Source organism: Falco cherrug, chromosome 8 (genome assembly GCF_023634085.1).
Source record: "Falco cherrug isolate bFalChe1 chromosome 8, bFalChe1.pri, whole genome shotgun sequence".
NCBI classification, from domain to species: domain Eukaryota; kingdom Metazoa; phylum Chordata; class Aves; order Falconiformes; family Falconidae; genus Falco; species Falco cherrug.
The window spans coordinates 37,784,454-37,804,527 of NC_073704.1; the positions used below are offsets into that span (position 1 = coordinate 37,784,454).

At 35.8% G+C, this 20,074-nt stretch overlaps 1 protein-coding gene across 1 annotated transcript in view; it reads right to left on the bottom strand.

Moving 5' to 3' along the window:
* The window catches only part of LRP1B (LDL receptor related protein 1B), a 470,805-nt gene that overhangs the window by 213,487 nt on the left and 237,244 nt on the right, over positions 1 to 20,074 (bottom strand). The window contains exons 26-29 of the mRNA XM_027815297.2: positions 9,127 to 9,258; positions 7,684 to 7,911; positions 4,118 to 4,292; positions 3,730 to 3,824 (exon numbers count right to left, since the gene is read on the bottom strand). Coding sequence (XP_027671098.2) covers positions 3,730 to 3,824; positions 4,118 to 4,292; positions 7,684 to 7,911; positions 9,127 to 9,258 — 630 coding nt within the window. The remainder of the gene's footprint in view (positions 1 to 3,729; positions 3,825 to 4,117; positions 4,293 to 7,683; positions 7,912 to 9,126; positions 9,259 to 20,074) is intronic.

A 20,074-nucleotide genomic window follows, 5' to 3' on the forward strand; every position in this document is an offset into this window, starting at 1 on the left:
CCCAAGCCTACCACATTTTTCTTCCCAAAGTATTTTGCTGTTGTGTTATTCACCTATTACCAACCTTTGTGAAAACATATTATTTCTGTTTGTTTAGATTTTTTAAGGAACTGTCCCGTTTTTTCCAGTGAAAATAGGTGACTCACTAGCCATAAGGATCACAGACACTCATGATGCATTCTGTGTGGGTGACTGGCTTACACCTTATGTCCCAGCTGCCAAAGTCAACCTAAATATGTGGATTGCAAAATACTGGTGTCAGAGAATTCTGTCGTGTTTGTTTTTTTTTTGTTTGTTTGTTTTTTGTTTTTTAATATTTCCATGACTTAGGCCATCACTGTTTTCACAAGCATTTTTTAGTTTCCTTACTGAAATTTCCAGAAATATGCTACTATTTAAAAAGCATATCATAATGGCTATTCCAGCAATTCATACACAGAGGTTCCAGTCTTAAAACCACATATATAATGAGATATTTAGCTTTCACTACCAGAAAATCAAGTTTGAAATTTTAATTTGGAGCACCCTGAAGTACAAAGAAATGACTCTTGATAGCACTTTTCACACACTTACTTTTAAAATTATGTATTTTCCTCTAACTTTATGTTTACCTGTGGAAATGTTCTGTAACAAGCAGTGGAAGCTTATGGAAACTGTGTTCCAAGAACTTTCAAGTTGGGGTTCATTCTTACTATCTAAATCAATTGAATGTTGGACACTGCTAATTACAAATTAGATGAAGTATAGGAACAGAATTTACAATTTTTGTTCACATTTCCCACTTTAGAGACTTAAGAAAGGTTTTTTTTAACTGTTTATGGCTAATTACATTTCAGGTGAAAAATGAGTGCTTAAAATTAGGACGTCCTTAGGCTTGTTTCTCTGCTAAACATAAACGCATACTTAAGAAATAACTTTTTTTAAACAAACAAAATAAATTTAGGATGAAAATTTCAAAAGCTAATCTCAAGAACATTTTTGGTTAACACCTGCAACAATGTAGTTTTTGTAAACCATGTTATATAAAAAAAGAAAGCAAGGAATATTCAACTGGAGAGTCAGCCAAGAAAATGAAACAAGAACAGCTAGAACAGCAATCAGAGCTGTGATATCATCATGAGCAAAACGGAAACTCCAAATTTGTTCAGAAGAAAGGATTGAACTCTATTTCAAAAAACAAACACCTCTCCCTCAACCTGTAATTATGGAGTCCTTTGAAGTTAGCTGAGAGAGAATCCAGTATGTTTTTAAAGGTTATTTAACCCAGTTATTTCAAAACTTACTAACAATACAAACTTGACAGTTTAGTAATAGCCATTTCCTTAACAACAGTCCAATGAATGCACAGTTTGTACTTTTAGGGTTTTATAACAAACAACTGCTTAACAGTTCAAGTTAACTGCTTAAAGTTCAAGACACCAATGATCAAATGATCTGCATCACAAAGTACAAAATTAAGCACTAATTCTGAACCCCCATGACTGCAGTTTAATGGAACCTCAGTGATTAGTTCCCTTTTTTAACAAATCTGTATGTGTCAGTATTTCAGCCTTTATAGAACTGCAGATAAAAATGAGACACAATGTGTAGTTGTTCCAAGATTATCAGTTTCCAAAATCTCCAAACTACATACTCCTGATGTTGATAAGAAATATTTTAATTGAAATAGTCTCCTCCTTTTAATAGAACTCAAATTGAGAAAAAAAATCATCAGCATACTTCAGGTCACAGATTGGAAAATTTTCCCTCATTCTTAAAATTTTGAAATTATGCCTTAAGAAAACAAAAAACCCTATGACTTATCAGGACATCCAACTCTTATAAGCCATATATTTGCTTTCCAGTAATCCACCTGTGAACTCACTTATTAGATCATTCACCTCGCTCCCCAAATATTCAATATCAGCACTGCATGAACTAGATTTTCACTTGTAGAAAAAGACAGCTTCTCAGTTAGAAATTAGATGCTAAATCATAGTTTTAAGACTGCTACTCTCTGGCTCTTCAGCAATGTTTTCTTGTTCTTAGCATGAGAGTGCCAAGATGTTAATTAGCTTTATGCTAATGGTAAGGGTAATTTAAACCATTAAAAAAGGCATTTTGCATATATTTCTATTTAGAGTTCGATATTGGAAATTTAGTACTTATTTTATCTATAGTGTATCTGATAATTTTTCTCAGACATGCAACAGAATTTGTTTTCATATCCATCAACAGACAAAACTGAGCCAAGACATCTACCGATTAGAAAGTTTTTCAGAAATAGACAAGTGCAAGCTTTACTTTCCCTTTACATACATACTTTACTCTACACACTTTGCATACTACATATTCTATGCTTTACATACTTTACAATTTAGCATGCTTTCAGAGAGCCAAGAAGGGAAAAACGGTTAAATCTCTACGGTTTCCTTATTATGCGATAGGTATCATTACTATGCAGTAAGATCCTTTCATCTGGAATATAACCTATTTGAAGTAATTCTTATCAGATCTCAAAGGTGTTAAAAATTAATCCAACACTATAGAAAGAAAAAACATTGTTTCACTTGCAGCTCCGTGGTGAAGTAAAAAAGTAATGTTGCAATCATCATTCCTCCAAGCTTACAGGTACGTTTAACTGCACGAACAGTCCATCCGATACCAGTGAGACTTTACATGTCCATGAAGAAAAACATCAGAAAACCCACGTGGATTTGCACATGCAGCCTTTGACAGAACTGATATACTTACAAGGGAGGGGAGGGGGGAAAAAAACAAAAAGGAAAAGAAAAAAAAAAGGAGTACTTACCATTCTACCATGTATTTGGTTCAGTGGCTTTACTGCTACTCAGAACAAACTCAATGACAGAAACCATAAGGACTGCAATTTAGGACCTATGATCACAGGATATTCAGTGCAAAATGTTGCACACAGGCTTATTTCCTAATATTGTCATAATATTATTAAATGTGTTTATGGTTTATACTTCACCTTAAAATTAGTGGGTTTACCACTCCTTTTCCTCCCAATAAATAACTGTCTCTTCAAGTGGATAGACAGAAAATCAAATCGACAATAAAAGACACCAAATAATTTCTACAAAATTATTTGAAATTAGGGTCTAAAATGCATTCTGTGTTGCTTTGTTGTCAAATTTATTCAATTATTTGTCATATTTACTTCAGCCTGCTTAAAGCATTCAGTTATGAAAACCCATAGATGCCTTAATATGTAATCACTTTATTTATAGGTCATTAATAAGGCAACAACAATTGTTGTAACCACTTTAACTCTAAAAAAAAAAAAATGAAGTTACAAGAAGAAAAGATACCTGAACCAAAAATAAATGCAGCTGGGATTCTGGTGAGGAAGGTTCTACATTTGCAGTCAGAGTATCCTCTCACATACATTCATAAATTAAAAGCATTCTCTCTACGCTTTTTTTCCCCATGACCAAAAGACTGAGAAATACAGATGGCTTCTCATTCACCTTCGGTCTACGGTAATCCTAGAGGTTAATAACAATGTATGTAGCCCACTAGAATAGATTTCAATTAGAATGGGCCAAAAATATCTTAAATTGCAAAACACAGGGGTACATCAGTGCTTTTCATGTCTTTATGTCTGTTCTTATCTCTGTTATACAGTACATGAAAAACATCATTGTATACTTAAACAGCATTTCAAGATAATGTCTGTAATAAAGCACTATCGAATAAAAACACAACAGGAAAAAAGGTATTTACCAACAGGATCTTTTTGATTCTGAAAGAGTATTTTGCTGTTGCTGCCATCCATGTTTGCCATGTTAATTGTGTTACCATCCGTCCAGTAGAGCTTACTGAAGAAGAAGATGAACATATTTCAAATGTTGCTTTGTTTACACAGTATTTTTAATGCATCAATAGGGAAAACATTCCTAGAAGCAGGCAAAATATACAACTAATGATTACATGATTTAATCAACAGTAAGCTTTGGTAGGGAAGCAGTACTCAGAAATCTCAGCAAAATCTTTGAAACATATGCATTTACCTTAAGTTTGAAACAAAACAGAAAGGGCAACTCAAAATCTGAAAACTCAGCTTCTGACAAGCTTTACCACAGTTCATTTGTTAAAACCACAGATATCTTACCCTTTTACTGGGTGAACTGCAAGACACTGGGGTTTATCGATTCCATGGATGATTGAGGTTTTCAAGGAACCATCTAAATGTGCCACATTAATTTGTGTTTCATCAAATTCTGAGCTAATCCAATATAAATTACGTGATATCCAATCCACTGCAAGACCTCTGATACTCTGGATATCTGCAAAAAGTGAAAGTAGTTATTCTCTTTATTTTCTGTCTGGATTATTCTCAGACTTAGAGAAAAAATCCCAACAATATCTTCTACAGCTTGTTAACAATATTGTGCAATATGCTACTCAGATGTCTGTACAAACTGGTTGCCAAGAATTAATAATCATTATTTTTCTTCTTGGGCCTGATATACTTGCAATAAGAACATCAAAACTGCACTGAAGATTTAGGAAATCCTCCATAAATACTTCTTTTAAAGTTAGCAAAAAACATATTGTCCAAAAATAATAATCAGACAGACGGTGAATTTTCTGAGTGTATTTTTCTACTTACAAATGCATTTACTACTCAATGCAGTATTAAGAAGTGTGGTTTGTGGTGGTTTTTTTTAATGGATGATGATGTAGAATGAATTACCCTCCACTGGAAAGTTCAACACTCACAATTACTAAACATAAATATTATTCATGATGTAAGAGGAAGGCTCATACTTCTTTAGTTGCGAGTTCCACTTTACATAGAGAACATTAAGTGGCTTTCTAAGGCACAACTATGCTGAAGTTTAAAAGCCTACTTCCCTCTTTAGCACCAGGAAGACTCAGTATGGAGTATCTGAATTAAAACCACTGGTTTATAGCACACTTCTACAGCATGTTAGTAGGTAAGTAGCTACATGACTAAAGAAGTTTTGGTTTTATTTCTGAAGGCTTTTGAAGACTCCATCTTACTCCCCTGCTTTCCTGGAAGTAGCTAAACATCTGTCAGCCAATGGAAAGTAGTGAAGGAATTTTTTTTTGCTTTGCTTGTGCACACAGCTTTTGGTTTTCTTATTAAACTGTCTTGATTTCAACCCATGAGTTTTCTCACTTTCATCCTTCTAACGCTCTTCCCCAGCCCACTCACATGGAGTGAGCAAGCAGCTGTGTGGGGCTTAGCTGATTTCTGGGGTTAAACCACAGCAGCATTACCTGCAGTAGTGACAAACGAATATAATACGATCAATTTAGTACCTTCACAAGTGTCTTTGTATGAGATAGTCTTCCTTAGCAAGACACTGATTTTTTTTTTTAAATATATTGATATCTGCCTTAAATGCTGCATACAAAATCACTGCTCATCATTTAGATATCAACAAGCTGCTCTGCTTTGGCATAGCAATGGTTCATACTGTACAGCACCTTTGAAGATGAGGAAGCAGGCTAAGGGCGATTTCATGATTTCATTATAGTTCATAGTTTATACACTCTCTCTTTGTCAACTTCACATGATTACTTCCACTGACAGAATTATTATCATTGACAAACTAACATGGATGTGGCTGTGGACTGACTTGCCTATACCTAAGGTCAAACAGTGATTGGGCATTAGGAAGTCTGCCAATTTTAGAGAATGCAACAAGGGCCACTGAATTCAGAGCCTTGACCCATTTTAAACTGATCCCCTGCCTTTTTGGTTGTGGGTGGGTTTTTGTTTGTTTGTTTGTTTGTTGGAGGAACTAGAAAACAAGCATTTCATACTTTTAAAAAGATTAAACTATGACTTTGGCATCTTTGTGACATTAACATAAGACTTCATCCTGCAAGAATCCCACTAGTATGTGCTTACAAAGCTTCTTATGCTCTCATAAGAAGTACAAAAATACAACTGTAAGTAAATGAGATCATTTCCACATAGTAAGTAGTCTTTATAATGTTTTGATGTGCCAGAACATGGTAAATTTGCATATTTTATATATAATGAGTTACATCTGGCACAGAAAAAAAGAACAGCCCAGAAAACCTCCAGCACAGAAGCTACCACAATAAAAAGAATGCTGATAAACAGAAACACTTACACACAGTACGTTTCTTTAAGTTTCATTAAGTTGACAAGTTTTGTGATTTTTCACTATATATTTTATATAGTAAACAATGTTTTTTTGGAATACTACCATTTAAAAACACAAGAACTCTTCCTCTTCTGGGCACCTCAATGATGTAAAGACTAGCTCTAAGAGGCATTCTGAACTTTGCTTTCATTACTGGTACTGAAAAAAAATCTCCAATTATCAATAAAGTCGTCTCTGAGATAGCAGGTGAAAAAACCAAGATACTTACACAAAATAAACAGGTTCATCAACCTACACAGCCAAGAATTAATATTGCCACATTTGTCCAATGATTTCCCCAAATATGCTAATTCAGAACAAAATTCTTCTGGAGTGACACCAGGGGCAGAACTTTATTTGGGGAAATCATCAAAAAATTAATCAAAAAACTAAAGAGGTCTGGTTTTTTTTATTTGTTTTCAAAATCAGAAAAGGTCTGATCTTGCAGAAGTGATTTTTTTCTTTTCATCTCTTCCCCTTCAAACACATATTTAACAGTTGAGGAACCAGAGTTTACAGAATTTGCCTTGAGATAATTACTGTCAGAACAGTTTTCTATGTTCAAGCAGATAGTTATATTACGAAATAGAAGAACATTGTGTGGTGCTAGGAGAGGAACTGATAGTGGTTGGACATGAACAAACAAACAAACCCCAGCACTAGGCAAGGAAAAAAACCGGTATCACTTTAATACTGAAGCTACTGCCATAGGGTTGAAGCAATCATGAACAGACTTTACAATCCATTAGGTTTCTGTACTCAAAGTACAAAGCAAAAGTGCCGGAACAATGGAAGTGTTAACTACAGAAAAAAACAAGCCAGCTATGATTTTCCATTTGCAATATTTTAGGTTTCCTTGTATCGCTGTAAGCAATCTACCTGTAAGGAGAAAGCTCAGTAAAAAGGAAAATCCGAAATCTACTGTTATAAGTAACTGAAGCAGCACTGATGGAACAAAAGTTTACAGGATTGAAAGACACAGACTCAAGACCACTTCCTCACAGCATTCAAGTACTGCAAACAGCCTGATGGCAATCAGTTTGAACAAGACACATGCTGGAAGAAGACAACAGGTAAATCCATAACACCAGTATTACCAAAATTACAGAGCTACCACACCATGTGTTTCATGAATGGTGCCAAAGCTGAAAGATCTACATAAACTGGAAAGAAAAAAATAACTCTGATGCTGCTAATTTCTTCGGTAGGTCAGCGCTATGTCAGAATACTGTTGTTTTTCTGCTTTTCATTTTATTACTTCTACCTTCCCCAGAAGACATTATTTCCATTGTTTACAATATTTCCAATCTCATATAAAAGCAATGTTAAAATAACACCACAATTTAGTTAAATAAAAATGAATTGTGAATCAATAAAATGAAGCGGAATCCAAAACAAAATTATGCTTTCTTATTGTTTAGATCAATTATCCAATACCAGTGGAAGGTACACTCAACAAGAACTTTGGTACATATTTTAGCATGCTTATAAGTACAATGAATTATTATTACTTCAATGTTATGGTATTTACCTCTTGAAATAATGGTTTCTAAGCCAGTGCCATTAATGAAGGCACGCTTGATGGTCTGTGTTTTCACATCAGTCCAGTATAAGCGCTCCTCCGCAGCATCAAAATCGATGACTGTCACATCATCAATGTCAGGAACAGTGAAGGCTGTGATGAAGTTGAAGTATGGGTTTTCTATGTCCACCCCTCTTATTTCTGAATGCCTTGCATAAAGAAGAAACTTCTTCCTTTCTGTTAGAAAAAAGAAAACATCACTCCTCATCCTCTGCACAACATCGCTAACAGAAGTTCAAGTCATTCATTTAAGATCACTTTACAAATGTGTAAATAAAGTTTACATGAGTGATTTAACATCCAGAAATCCTGCAGCTTAGTGACAATTGAGAAATAAACTATGACAGAAAAGCACAAAAACGTCACAGGAAAAATATATTAATTCTGGATGCTGGACATGATGTTACTGCAACCTAAAGCTGTATGGTCTCATGAATGTGTAAGAGAGAATGTTAAAAATGTTATTTTAAAATTTTTACTCCACTTATCCCAATCACAAAAATATGATTTCATTTGCCAACATATCCTAACAGATAATAAAATTTGGTATATCAGGGCAACAGAGTATCACCGTAACAGGGAAGTTTCCCAAAAAATGAAACTCAGTAGGAATTCCACAATGTACGTGTAAGCAGTGAAAACAGATGGAAAAAAAAAACCACCAACAAACATTGATTGTTTTAATTTAGACATTCCCTAATGAAAAAGGGTAATACCTTAAAGGCAAAACAGACTTCTGTTTTTCTAATCTCAACAATCTAAATTATTGGAGCAAATGTCTGCTCCAAACAGTTAAGGTAACTTTCTTCACCGCAATACCCTTGATACAATGAAGTATTTTTCTGTATTTCCTAAACATTATTAATGCACACTGAAAAGAATACTATAGTACAAGGTTTAACTGATAAAAGACACAATTATTTGACATTTAAACAGCTTTTATAACTTAAAAGTCTTTACTGCAATTCTTTATAAAACTCCCCTGCAAGGCTGCATGTCTAATATTTACTCTTAGTTTCATTTTCAAGGATTAAGAAAATGAAGACTACTTTAGAAGAACAGGTAGAGATTTAAACATGAAGCACATTTCTGTCATTCAGCTTACCTGACTCCATTTTTCGGTGACACATTTTACAGTATACATCTTTCTGTTTTGTAGAGATAACTTTTACTAACATATACACAAGGAACAGGAAAAAATGGCTATGGTATTAAACATCAAAGCTACACACACCTCATATATTAGAGTTATCAATTCTCAAAAAGTAGATATCGCTTTAAAATATACCATCAAAATGTACTGTAAAGATTTTTTTTAAGATTGTGTTTTAATTTGTCCAGTTCAAAATTCTAAAATAAATACAATTGTCAGAATTTCGGAGGAAAACTTACCGTAACATGTTTTCTTGTCTAAAGACAGTTTCATCAGATGTGGACAGGCACATGCCGCACTTCTGTTGTGATTTATCAGACACATGTGAGAACATGGACCTCTGCCCTCATTAGCAGCACATGGATTGGAAGCTAAAATTGAATAATGAAATACACAAAATATAAGAACACTTTTTGGGACTAATGTTTGTCAAACTAGCATAAGCTACACTGGTGAGAAAGGGGTGAAAATTCTGTTTGAATACAAAGCTGGCCTCATTGATTAAGCTTTTACTCGAATCAACTCTTCTAGGTTAATATTCAAATCTCGTCCAAGCATATAATGGTGTATTTGTTTGTTTGTTTGGGTTTTTTTAAACATGGAAAGTATTTTACACTCCTAATCAGGACACATGGGATAAAAAAAAAAAATAAATAAAAAAATTAACATGATGAGGACCTGAACAGCAAATTTCATTTTGTGAAGAGCCAAACCTTAGATTATGCAATGAATTTTGGCAATGCCAATGTCTCCTCTCAATTTGATCTACCTACTGGAATCTTACTTAGAAATATAACATGCAATAATAATTTGAAAAAAAACCAACAAAAAACACACCAAAGTATTTCTACTTTCCTCAGAGAAAAACCTCTCTTAAGTGCAGACTTTTTCAAGTATCTTCCTATAGTTCACTGATTGCACAAGATGTGCTAAAATTGCTTTAAAGAGCAGAAAAAAGCTGACCGGAGAAGACTTCTTAGTCTTACAAAATCTAGAATTTATTCTTATTATTTTCATCAGTTATTATACACACACAGTTCCAGAGCACTCCTGAAGAGACATTCCAAGCATAAAAAGAAAGTAATGTTGATTTTTCCGTTTACTGAAGGAACCTTAGAAAATTAACTATGATGAAAAGGGAAGCGGGAATGACTGAGTCATAAAGACAAACTTATAATTAACAAAATCAATTAGTTTAGAATATATTCCTCCAACGCTGTACTAGCCTGCAATATAAGTAATTAGATAAGTAGACAAATCTGATGTATGAATTTCTTTGCAAAATAAATTTAGCTCAGACTCAAGCACTATAATTTGAAGACACACTTCATTGCACCATTTCTATTTCATCAGCTCATGCTTCCTTAATTTTTTCTACCAACTCTTAAAACCTTTAACTACTTACTTGTCTGACCAGTGCTACAGGAAGAACGAAACTTTCAAAACCCTGGATAAATAGATTAATGAAATCCAGCATCTTCCATCATTCTATTTAAAAATTACAGAGTTTTACAGTTTTCTGTAAAATGATCTAATTTGCCCCTTTCAAACACTGGCAGGCAGCACTGGAGGCCACTCAGCACCCTACCTGCCTTTGCAGTGTCTCCTGTTATCCCAAGGTTTACTAAAAAGAAGCATCCCATTTCCATTCTGTCAGCTCTTCTAAACCTCTGACAGAAAGTCAGCTGGGCCAATAAGGTTAAAAATATTTATTCTTGGTTAATGACTTAGTATCTTCTTTGACTGCTAATGGACTGTAAATACCTTATTATTTTTACTCAACGACTATATTTGATTCTGCTTTTCCCCAAAATTACAATAGATAAATATTTATTAAACATCTTCACTTTTCTTGTATCTGGGGTAAGTAACAATGTGCAAAAATCTGGGGTGCTTTCTTTTAGTAAGTTCACAGCTTTGTGTGGCTGACAAAAAATATGAAGCTGAGGAAAACAGACTAAGTTAAGAAGGTTCCAGGAGCCCTTCAGGATAAGAATCAATCATTAATGGACTGTTAAAATGAACAAATAAAAGTCATCTATCCCTATGAACTACACATAAAAAATGAAACATAATGTCATATTTTGACAATACTGTGAAGGAGATAATTTAGGTTGTAAGGGATCTGTGGAGATAATCTAATGATTCAACCTCCTGAATTTTTTGGCATTCTTAACACTGCTGCTGCGAGATTTAAAATTTAGTCATATGTTTTGTAAAACAGCATCTCCTTTAATTTATTTGCCAATACAAAGCAGTAATTTCAGTGGAACCTGAACCTCTTTATATGCATACAACTGCCTGTGGTGAGGATCTACTTAGGGCCTAAGAATAATCATCCCCATATTGTTTTTCTGTGCAAGTAGTGCATTGCATTCTTCTGTACAAAAGTTGCTATTTGAGCATGGAATTCAAACAAAAGAACATACAGAAGAGAAAATAAAAGGCATGCTGGTTAATGATCATGTTAAAGAAAGGGTCATGATTAAAGTACGCTACAAGCACCAACAAAGAGGGGACAGTACAATTTATGTGCTGTCTGTCCACATCACAATTCACTTATCATAGAATACAAAATTAGTGGAAGAATAAGTGTTACAAAGCAGATGTATTTGTTTCCATGTGCTTGTGCAACTGGAAGAGTAAACTACCATAATCTAAAAATTACTTAAACCAGCACATAGGTATATATTCCTTTCATATTCATACTGCTTTCACCGAATAGGTATGCTATTGCTTTGACTCAAAAGTTTGGCTATTATTTCCTTGTGCTAGCTCTAACACTTGCTTCTGTTTCTATTGTGAATAACCACATAACCATTCCTTATTCACCTTCCCCATGCCAGTTACGATTTCAACAACTGCCATCATACAGAAGCCTATCTATAAGCTGCATTTCAAGAAGCACAAGCTTACCTGTCCTCATACAAAAACTTTTCCCATACTCTCAACGAGCCTGTTAAGCTTTCTCACTATCTTTTATATAATCTGTACACAGTATTCAAGATAGGGGAGTGATGTGGATATATATACAGCATTACAGTTCACTATCTGTGGTACTTTATTCTCTTCCTAATCATTTCCACCCATCTATTTTCCTTTTTATCATGGCAACCCACAGAACTGGTATTTTCACCAGCTGGCCAGCCTTTTGCATTATTTGACTGATTGCCACTGCTGATTGCTTGTCAATCTATTTCTTTTACAGTCCTGTACACAGACACACATATGTCACTCTTTGTCATCATATTTCTTCTTGACTGCTCCCTAAAACATTATGTAAACCAAATGTTTATTTTTCTTGACCAGTAACCTGGAAAAAAAAAACCTCAGACATTCAATCACCAGTTGACAAATGAGCAGTTACTCTGACAACCTCTGAATATCCATTCACTAGGGACCAACTTATCCTCCATATTAAATTCGTATTGAACCTGTATCTTCTTCACATCCGATTTTAGCTACGCAAAATTTTAATCTCATACTTTAATGGTGCATGGTATCATTCAAATTCTGCTTACACTTTCAAATATATGCACTACAGTTACATCAAAAGGATACTTTTAAATTGCTGACAATCTATTCCCACTCATATTTAAAACCAGTTATAGATCTAATTCTTTGCTCACCATCAATGCTTTCTGTAGTATTGCTTTTCATAGGGCCAAAGATCCTTCTGCTGTACTCGACAGTCAAGTTAAAATCTTTACACTGCCTTATTATATCCGACTATTTTAGCATTAATAATTTGCACTTGCAAGTTAGGAATGAACAGACAATGCATTAGTTCTAAAGTTAGTATTTATTTCCTATATTGACTATTTCAGTTTTTAATCATTCACTTGAAGAATTAGTCAGCATACCATCTAACAAAAAAATTATATTCACCGTTAAAACAAAATAACCAAGAATATTATCTCAAAGTTGGCACAGTTCTTCATGATACTCTTTTGCGTATGGTATGATATCTTTATGGTAATCTGAATTAATTTATTTAATGAATCTCTGATTCCCATTGCACCCCCACTGTACAGTTTGAGATAAAAGGGTGCTGCAAAATAAACAGTGAAATATGTAATTAATTATATAAGTCCATAACTAATAAATGAGTGCCTGGAATGATAGACTTTAAAAAAGCATACTGACATACTAGGCAGGTAAGAAACGCAGGTGTAAAAGAGTAACAAATGTGGTAACGCTAGAGTATTGCCAAGTGGAAAGACCAAAGGCAATAGTACTTTTAAGAGCAGGTACTATGCCTTATCAGAAACTTTCTAAAAAATCAGAAATTTCCTGTTAAAGTACATAATAAAAAAGCAGTGGCAAAGGATTAAATTAGATCCAAGTGTGAAAAGAAACACAAGAGTTACATGACAGAGTGACTAAGAAATAAAATGCTTGATAGAATTCAATATATGTATAATAATATACCAAGAAAAAAACAATCTCAAGTTACATACATGAGAACGGGCAGTGAAATAGCATCTATATCTGCAAGATCCTTTTCTGAAGCAACAGATTTATCCTTATGAAATGGCTGTCCAATACCCCTCTTACTACAAGAGCTAGGACACAGTGAACAGAATTATCAGGTATTAGGACCAAAACAGACAAGACAAGGTCCTCCCTCACACAGTGCATAGTTATGCACCACAGCCATCTGTCCAAAAAGCTGTAGACATCAAGTTCAAAAGTCAACTAGAAAAGGTCATGCAAGAAGAATCAAAGGCTTTAAAGCCTTTGACTCACAAAGACACCATTTTAGGTTCAAAAATCACCGAGTTAAAGGTTACTGGAAGTTGACAGGCTGTAGGGGAGGAGCATGGCTGTTATCTCCCCCCAGGTCCATAGTCTCCTGTAGCCACTGATCAGTCATTGTCAAAGACAGGCTGCTGAGTTAAGACAAAGGCAGAAGACACTGCTTGTATATTAAAAAAAAAACCAACAACAAACAAACCAAACCACGCTGAACAACAGAACTTTCATAAAGCACAGAGGAATCAATTTTAAAGTTCAGAAGAATTTACATATTTTGCTTGATTTGTAATCCTTATGCCAATCTTGCTGCTGGTTTTGAAGTAAAAAGAACATACACAAGAAGGCTGTAATAAAATCTCACACTAATAGAATGTTTAACCCCTGCCCACCCCCCAATAAAATAGCCAGAGCTTCATTCTCGTGCATCTTAAGATACATTTCTGTAAAACAGCTGGCAATCCAGGCCTCAACAGCACACTGCAACAAAGCAGTGCTATGAAGTTAAATGTTTAGCATGTTTTAATTACAAAAGAGTTCAGTGGTACCAACATACTTTATATTCAACAGTTATTCTACTGCTGGTCCTGATATTTAGTCTAGAAAAACTCAATCTGCAAAAAGAAAAATAATGCCATGGCCATGGTGGGTTTTTTGTTTTGTTTTGGTTTTTTATTCAAATACTCTTGAGAAATGCAAAAACCTGGGGAATGTGTGAGAAATTCATGGCTTTCTAGCTGTTTTCAAGCTGTGATCACTCCAATGCACTATATTTACTCATCTCATCGCTATCCTCAGTATTACAACTCATGGTACAAGTGCAACTGCTTGTGCCTAATAGAAGCCCTTGTTCTTTGCAGAAAGTGGATTTTTTAAATATAATGGTAGTTGAGAAAATATTCTTCCTAGAAAACCTGTTTGCTATGCTGATAGCATTCCTGACACACAGCTTTGATTCCTTGAAGATGAATAGGTCTCAAGCTCACGTTCCCAAGATGTGACATCATTCTGCATTAGATCATGGAACCTTCCACAATCCCCTGTGGTTTACTGACAGATGAACCTATCGTCTGTACAAAGTACCTCACTACAGCATCACTACCTTAAATTATCATCTGTCCTAGATTAAACTGAAATAGTGTTGCTTTAGGCTACAGGAATTTATTTAGCACTGCTCTACCTTATTTAAATCAAATTAAGTTGCATGATATATTTTAAAAGCTAATAAGCTTTCACCTACATAGGTGACCCAGATGTATACCTATGGAACTGTGACTACAAAATGTTTGTCCTTCAGTACCATATATATACACTGCCATTTTGCAATGTAAATCTACTGTTTATTTTATTTTGGGATTCTAAATTGCATGCTATCTTGTTTAATTTACTGCAAAATTGCTACAAATTCAAGAGAAAAATTAAGACATAATCACATAGTGTCACCATTTTTCTCTAGTTCCAATAAAGCTATGTACTGGAGATTTGTAGAAAGAAATTGGTTCCATTGAAAGAGAACAATTTAGCGCAAACCCAGAAGGTCAATCATAAATCAGAATCTGGTGTTTACTACATCATAAAATAAAAGCTGCAATTACACAACTTCATATTTGAACTTCTTGATTCTGGCAAATAGCAACTGAAAACTCTTCTACAGCTTATACCTTGCCTTGAGGCCAAGGTATCTGTGACTCTAGAATACTGACTGATGTTTCCCTAGGCTATGGTCTCTCTCTAAAGACATTGCCTGGCCCCAGTCCAAACAGAAAACAGTTGTTTTATTCTGACAGCAAGAAATGGTTAATGCTGCTGTGAAAACACCACATACAGAACACTTCCTCAAATACCAAAGTTCAAGAAGTGACTAATTATTAAAAAAACACAAAAAACCAACAAAACCCATTGCTTGAAAGGGATGTGCAGAGATGCATATTTACTCCACCAATATTTTAAGATCCTAAGCATACATACTCTTTTGCCCAGAAGTCAGGCAGCTTTGTTAGAACTATACCCCAGTCTAAAAATTAAATTCTTCTAAGAGGTTTATTTTAAAAAGCAATAAATCCCAAGGAACTTGACATCCACTGAAAACCAGTAACATTCTTCTTTAAAGTAAGTTCATTATTATTTTAAAATTAAATAATCAGAAAAATGTATCCTGACAGCATATGTCACATATCGCAAGGTGGATTACAAGTTGTTCACTGTGAGTCCTTATCACAGTTGTCATCATGCATGAATACAACTCACAAACAGTAAGTTGTATTCACTGCTCGCCCTGTTTCAGTGCACACTATTAGCATTCTTCAAATCTTTTGACTACCAGTGTGCAGGGAGAATTTTACTTGCTAGTAGTCATTTACATTAGAGCTATATCCATAGTCTTCTATGTGTAACTAATGCAGAACTGGGTTCTAAGACATTTACAAAGCCATACAAAACTGTGAGGATTTAATGTTTTCAAAGAAAGATTGCTCAGAACCTACTAACATAAAAGTCTGAATAGGTTACTGAGCAATACAAACCCTGTGTGAGAAGACAAACAAAGTATCATTTCTCAATATTTAAAAACCTCAAGTATACATGATAGGAATTTTTAAGTAGTTTCTATTACCATCAGCTTTTTGGCAGAAGAGGTGAAATTTATCTGGAGATCATGGAACATTCTATAACTAATTGGTGGTTATCCTCCAGTGGTACTTTTTACTCTCCTACATTTACATACAAATTAAGTCACTATCTTTTGTTATATCTCACAATAAAAACACATATTCAGTTCTTCTTTCAGAATTGGTGTTTTGCAGGGCATATCCCAAGAGCTTCTAGAGCTAGAAGCTATAGCTGTATACGGCCCAGGTGTGTCCTTGTCCTGGTTTCGTCTGGGATAAATAAATTGTCTTCCTAGCAGCTGGCATAGCGCACTCCATACAAACTCTCACCACATGGGTAGCGTGCACCTGACTTCATCTGGGTCTTTGGATAACTGCTTGTCTTCCAGGCCATCATAAACCACCTCCAGCATGGCTAATTCCCTCAGGTACTGAATACCTTTCTCCATGGTGACCGACTTGGCTGGGTGACATATAACATCTTCCGTGAAGGGATACCTTTCCCTCATGCCTGACAGGAGCTGCCTCCAGAGGCTGTGGACTTGTGGCCCTTTTCCAATTGCTTAGTCAATGTCCCCTTCCATAGAAAGCGATCCCTGCTGTTTGGCTACTAGCCCCGTTATTTCAACACTGGATCAGCCAGGTAACAACGTGCTCACCTGGACTATGGCTGAAATGTTTTCGCATATCTCATAGCTCACTCAGGGATAGGGATCGTGTGGTTACTGCATCGTTTATGAGTTCTTCCTCTTCCTCCTCCTCAAGCAGTGGCTGCCTCTTTTCCTCCTCCTCGTGATGGCCCTGTTTCAGAGTAGTCTGCCTTGTCCAGTTCTTCCTCCTGCTCCATCTTTGAAGCTCTTTCACCCCTTACTAAACAAGCTGAATTCTGCTTCCCATATTTGTTCTTGAGTATAGGGGTGACTGATACCAGCACGGGCTGGTTCTCTGGGTCAGTTGCAGTGCCTGTTGTTTTGTCTCCAGACCCAGAGACCTCCTTTTCCCCTTGAGAGTAGTGAATCGTGCTGAACGTGGCTTGGTAGGTGTGGGCCTGGCCACAGCACATTGTGGTGACTTGTGTCTCTCTCAAATTGCCGGGGTGACAGCATGCTTTTTCCAAATATTTCACTAGTTTTTCAGGATTCTGTTCCAAAATGCTGGAGGTGACCACTGTCCTAGGCACTTGTCCTTACTATCCCACACATCCTGCCAGTTGTAACTGTCCAGCCCTGGGGCAAATTTCTGGGTAGTGTTCTTCAATAGTTGTTTAGGGTTAAACAAGACCTGAAACGCACTCAGGAGATACAGCAATAGGAACATGATGGTTTGAACATCCTGAGGATATTCTAAATTCTCAAGAATTATTTTAAATAAACTGGAGGAAAGGGGAAGATGGAATTAGATAATCACCCTTTATTCTATACCATTTACATCATACCCAGGTTCCACACCTCTCGATACATCCCAATTACAACCTTTCCTGTCATTTGATATATAAGTATAGATATCATTCCCTTAGTCAATGGCCATTATCTGTTGAGTTCATTTAGTCCATGACTTTGGGTTCCACCTGTTGTAGCAGTCCTTCAGGGTAGGAGAGATGGTATGTGGTGTTGAATTGTTACATGCTGAAGCCAGTTCTGGTTCTATCACCACTGTGCTTGTCCAGTTCTATCATCGCTGCACAAATTATTGGCTGTTCTCACTCAGAATCAAAGCCCTTTTGAGGCATACATCAGACTTCCCCATCCTCCCACATTACCCACCAACTGCATCCAGGTCCTTGAGCAAAAGCAATCCTGCAAATGGGTCTGCCTTTGCCTGAGGAAGGAATGACCCAGATTCTTTTTCTGCAGCATATTTTTCATGTGCACTACAGGGACTTTATCACCTTCTAAAGTACGTTAAAGTTTTGATCGGGCAGGGCCGATTGGCAGATCCCCAAGGAGCTGACCTGGGTTCTACCAAAAAGGACTGCCATGGTTTTAACCTGGTGCTAAACACCACACAGTCACTTGTTCGCTCCCCCTCTCCCACTGAGATGGGGGAGACAACTGGGAAAGAAAGTAAAATTCACGGGTTGAGATAAAAGACATTTTAATAGGACAGAAAAAGAAGGGAGAATAATAATAACCATGACAATATTGAGAAACAAATTAGTATATATGAAACGAGTGATGCAAAATGCAATTGCTTACCACTCACTGACTGATACTGATGCCCAGCCAGTTCCTGAGCAGCAGCCCCTCGCCAGCTTTCCCCCTAGTTTATATACTGAGCATGACCATCACATGGTAAGGAATATTCCTTTGGCCAGTTGGGGTCAGCGGTCCTGGCCATGTCTCCTCCCAGTTTCCCATAGCCCTGCAGCCTTCTCACAGGTGGGGTGGGGTGAGAAGCTGAAAAGTCCTTGACTTGGTGTAATATTGCTCGGCAACACCTAAGACATCAGTGTGTTATCAACATTATTCTCATCCTACATCCAAAACACAGCACTGTACCAGCTACTAGGAAGAAAATTAATTCTATCCCAGCCAAAACCAGGACAGTCCTGAAACAACTGAACTTCATTTACTGTTAGCAAATGCACCTGGTATTACCTCAATCACATCTGATTGTAACATTGAACTCAAAACTATAAAGGGGAAAATGTTCACATACGTTTTCATAAGTGAAGTACATATACATATACATGTATATGTTTGACTACATATTCACATATTAACTATGTGTTAATATAGATGTGACATCTATAAATTATGTATTATTCACATCCTAAATAATCTGTATACTTCAGCCTATTTACACTAAATAACCTACAATAAATCAAAGACAGGTGATGGAGAATTAGAGATGGAAAAATTACTAAGGAAGAATGAATAGCTTATAGGAGATAGGAGACAGTAAGACCTCTGCAGAAGAGTTACTGGAGTAAACTTAAATTTATGTATAAACAACAGGAGGGCAACTCACTTCATTCACTGATCACGACTTGTTCTGTTCTGGATGATCTGGTTTGTTGCCCGCAAATAACCCATGAGTTACTGATATAAAAATATAAAAGTGTCTAAAAAGACTTAATTCTTCCCTCCAATGGCTGATACAACCAATTTAAAAAATGATACATGTGTATAGCAAAGCTATACTGAGAAATTGAACTATCAAGAAAGCTGGTATTCCAGCTGTGGTTGAGAGGTTCTGAGCTCTGGTCTCTTTTTGATCAATACGGTAATGCATCTCTTTCAAAGAATGAATTTTGAAATTGTCAGCAATACAATAATCACATCTTCCTGTCCTAGAATTGGTTTGTAACTTTAAATTTATTTTAAACAACCATGTAGCGACAGTTGTATAGAAAAATGTCACTTCATTTAGTTCTTCATTTTACATGGGGATCCACTGAGAGAACTGATCTCCAAGGATCTCCTCCAACAAAGTATGTGAAGAAGTTTAATCAGGACCATTACCTTCTGCTCAGCATGCAATCATATCCTTTCATTACTACTTCATCTAACCACCTCATCCTTATTATTTCACACTGACTGAAGTCAAGCATCTGATTGAGAAGTCCATGGACTCCTACTAAGTGGATATGCAACAACACTTACTAATTATTCCCATTCTCATTTATGATTCCCAGGCCAGGGATATAGGGACTCAATGTTTGAAAAGTCAGAGATGGAGGAACCATAAAGCCCAAGCAAGATAATATTTTTTACAGTTGTAGAAAAGATAACTGTTAGGAAGAAGAAGAATATTGCCAGTTGTCAGCATTGTACTAAGCACCTTGAATTTACCTATTCTTAGCTGGAGAGCAGTTGGGAGAAAA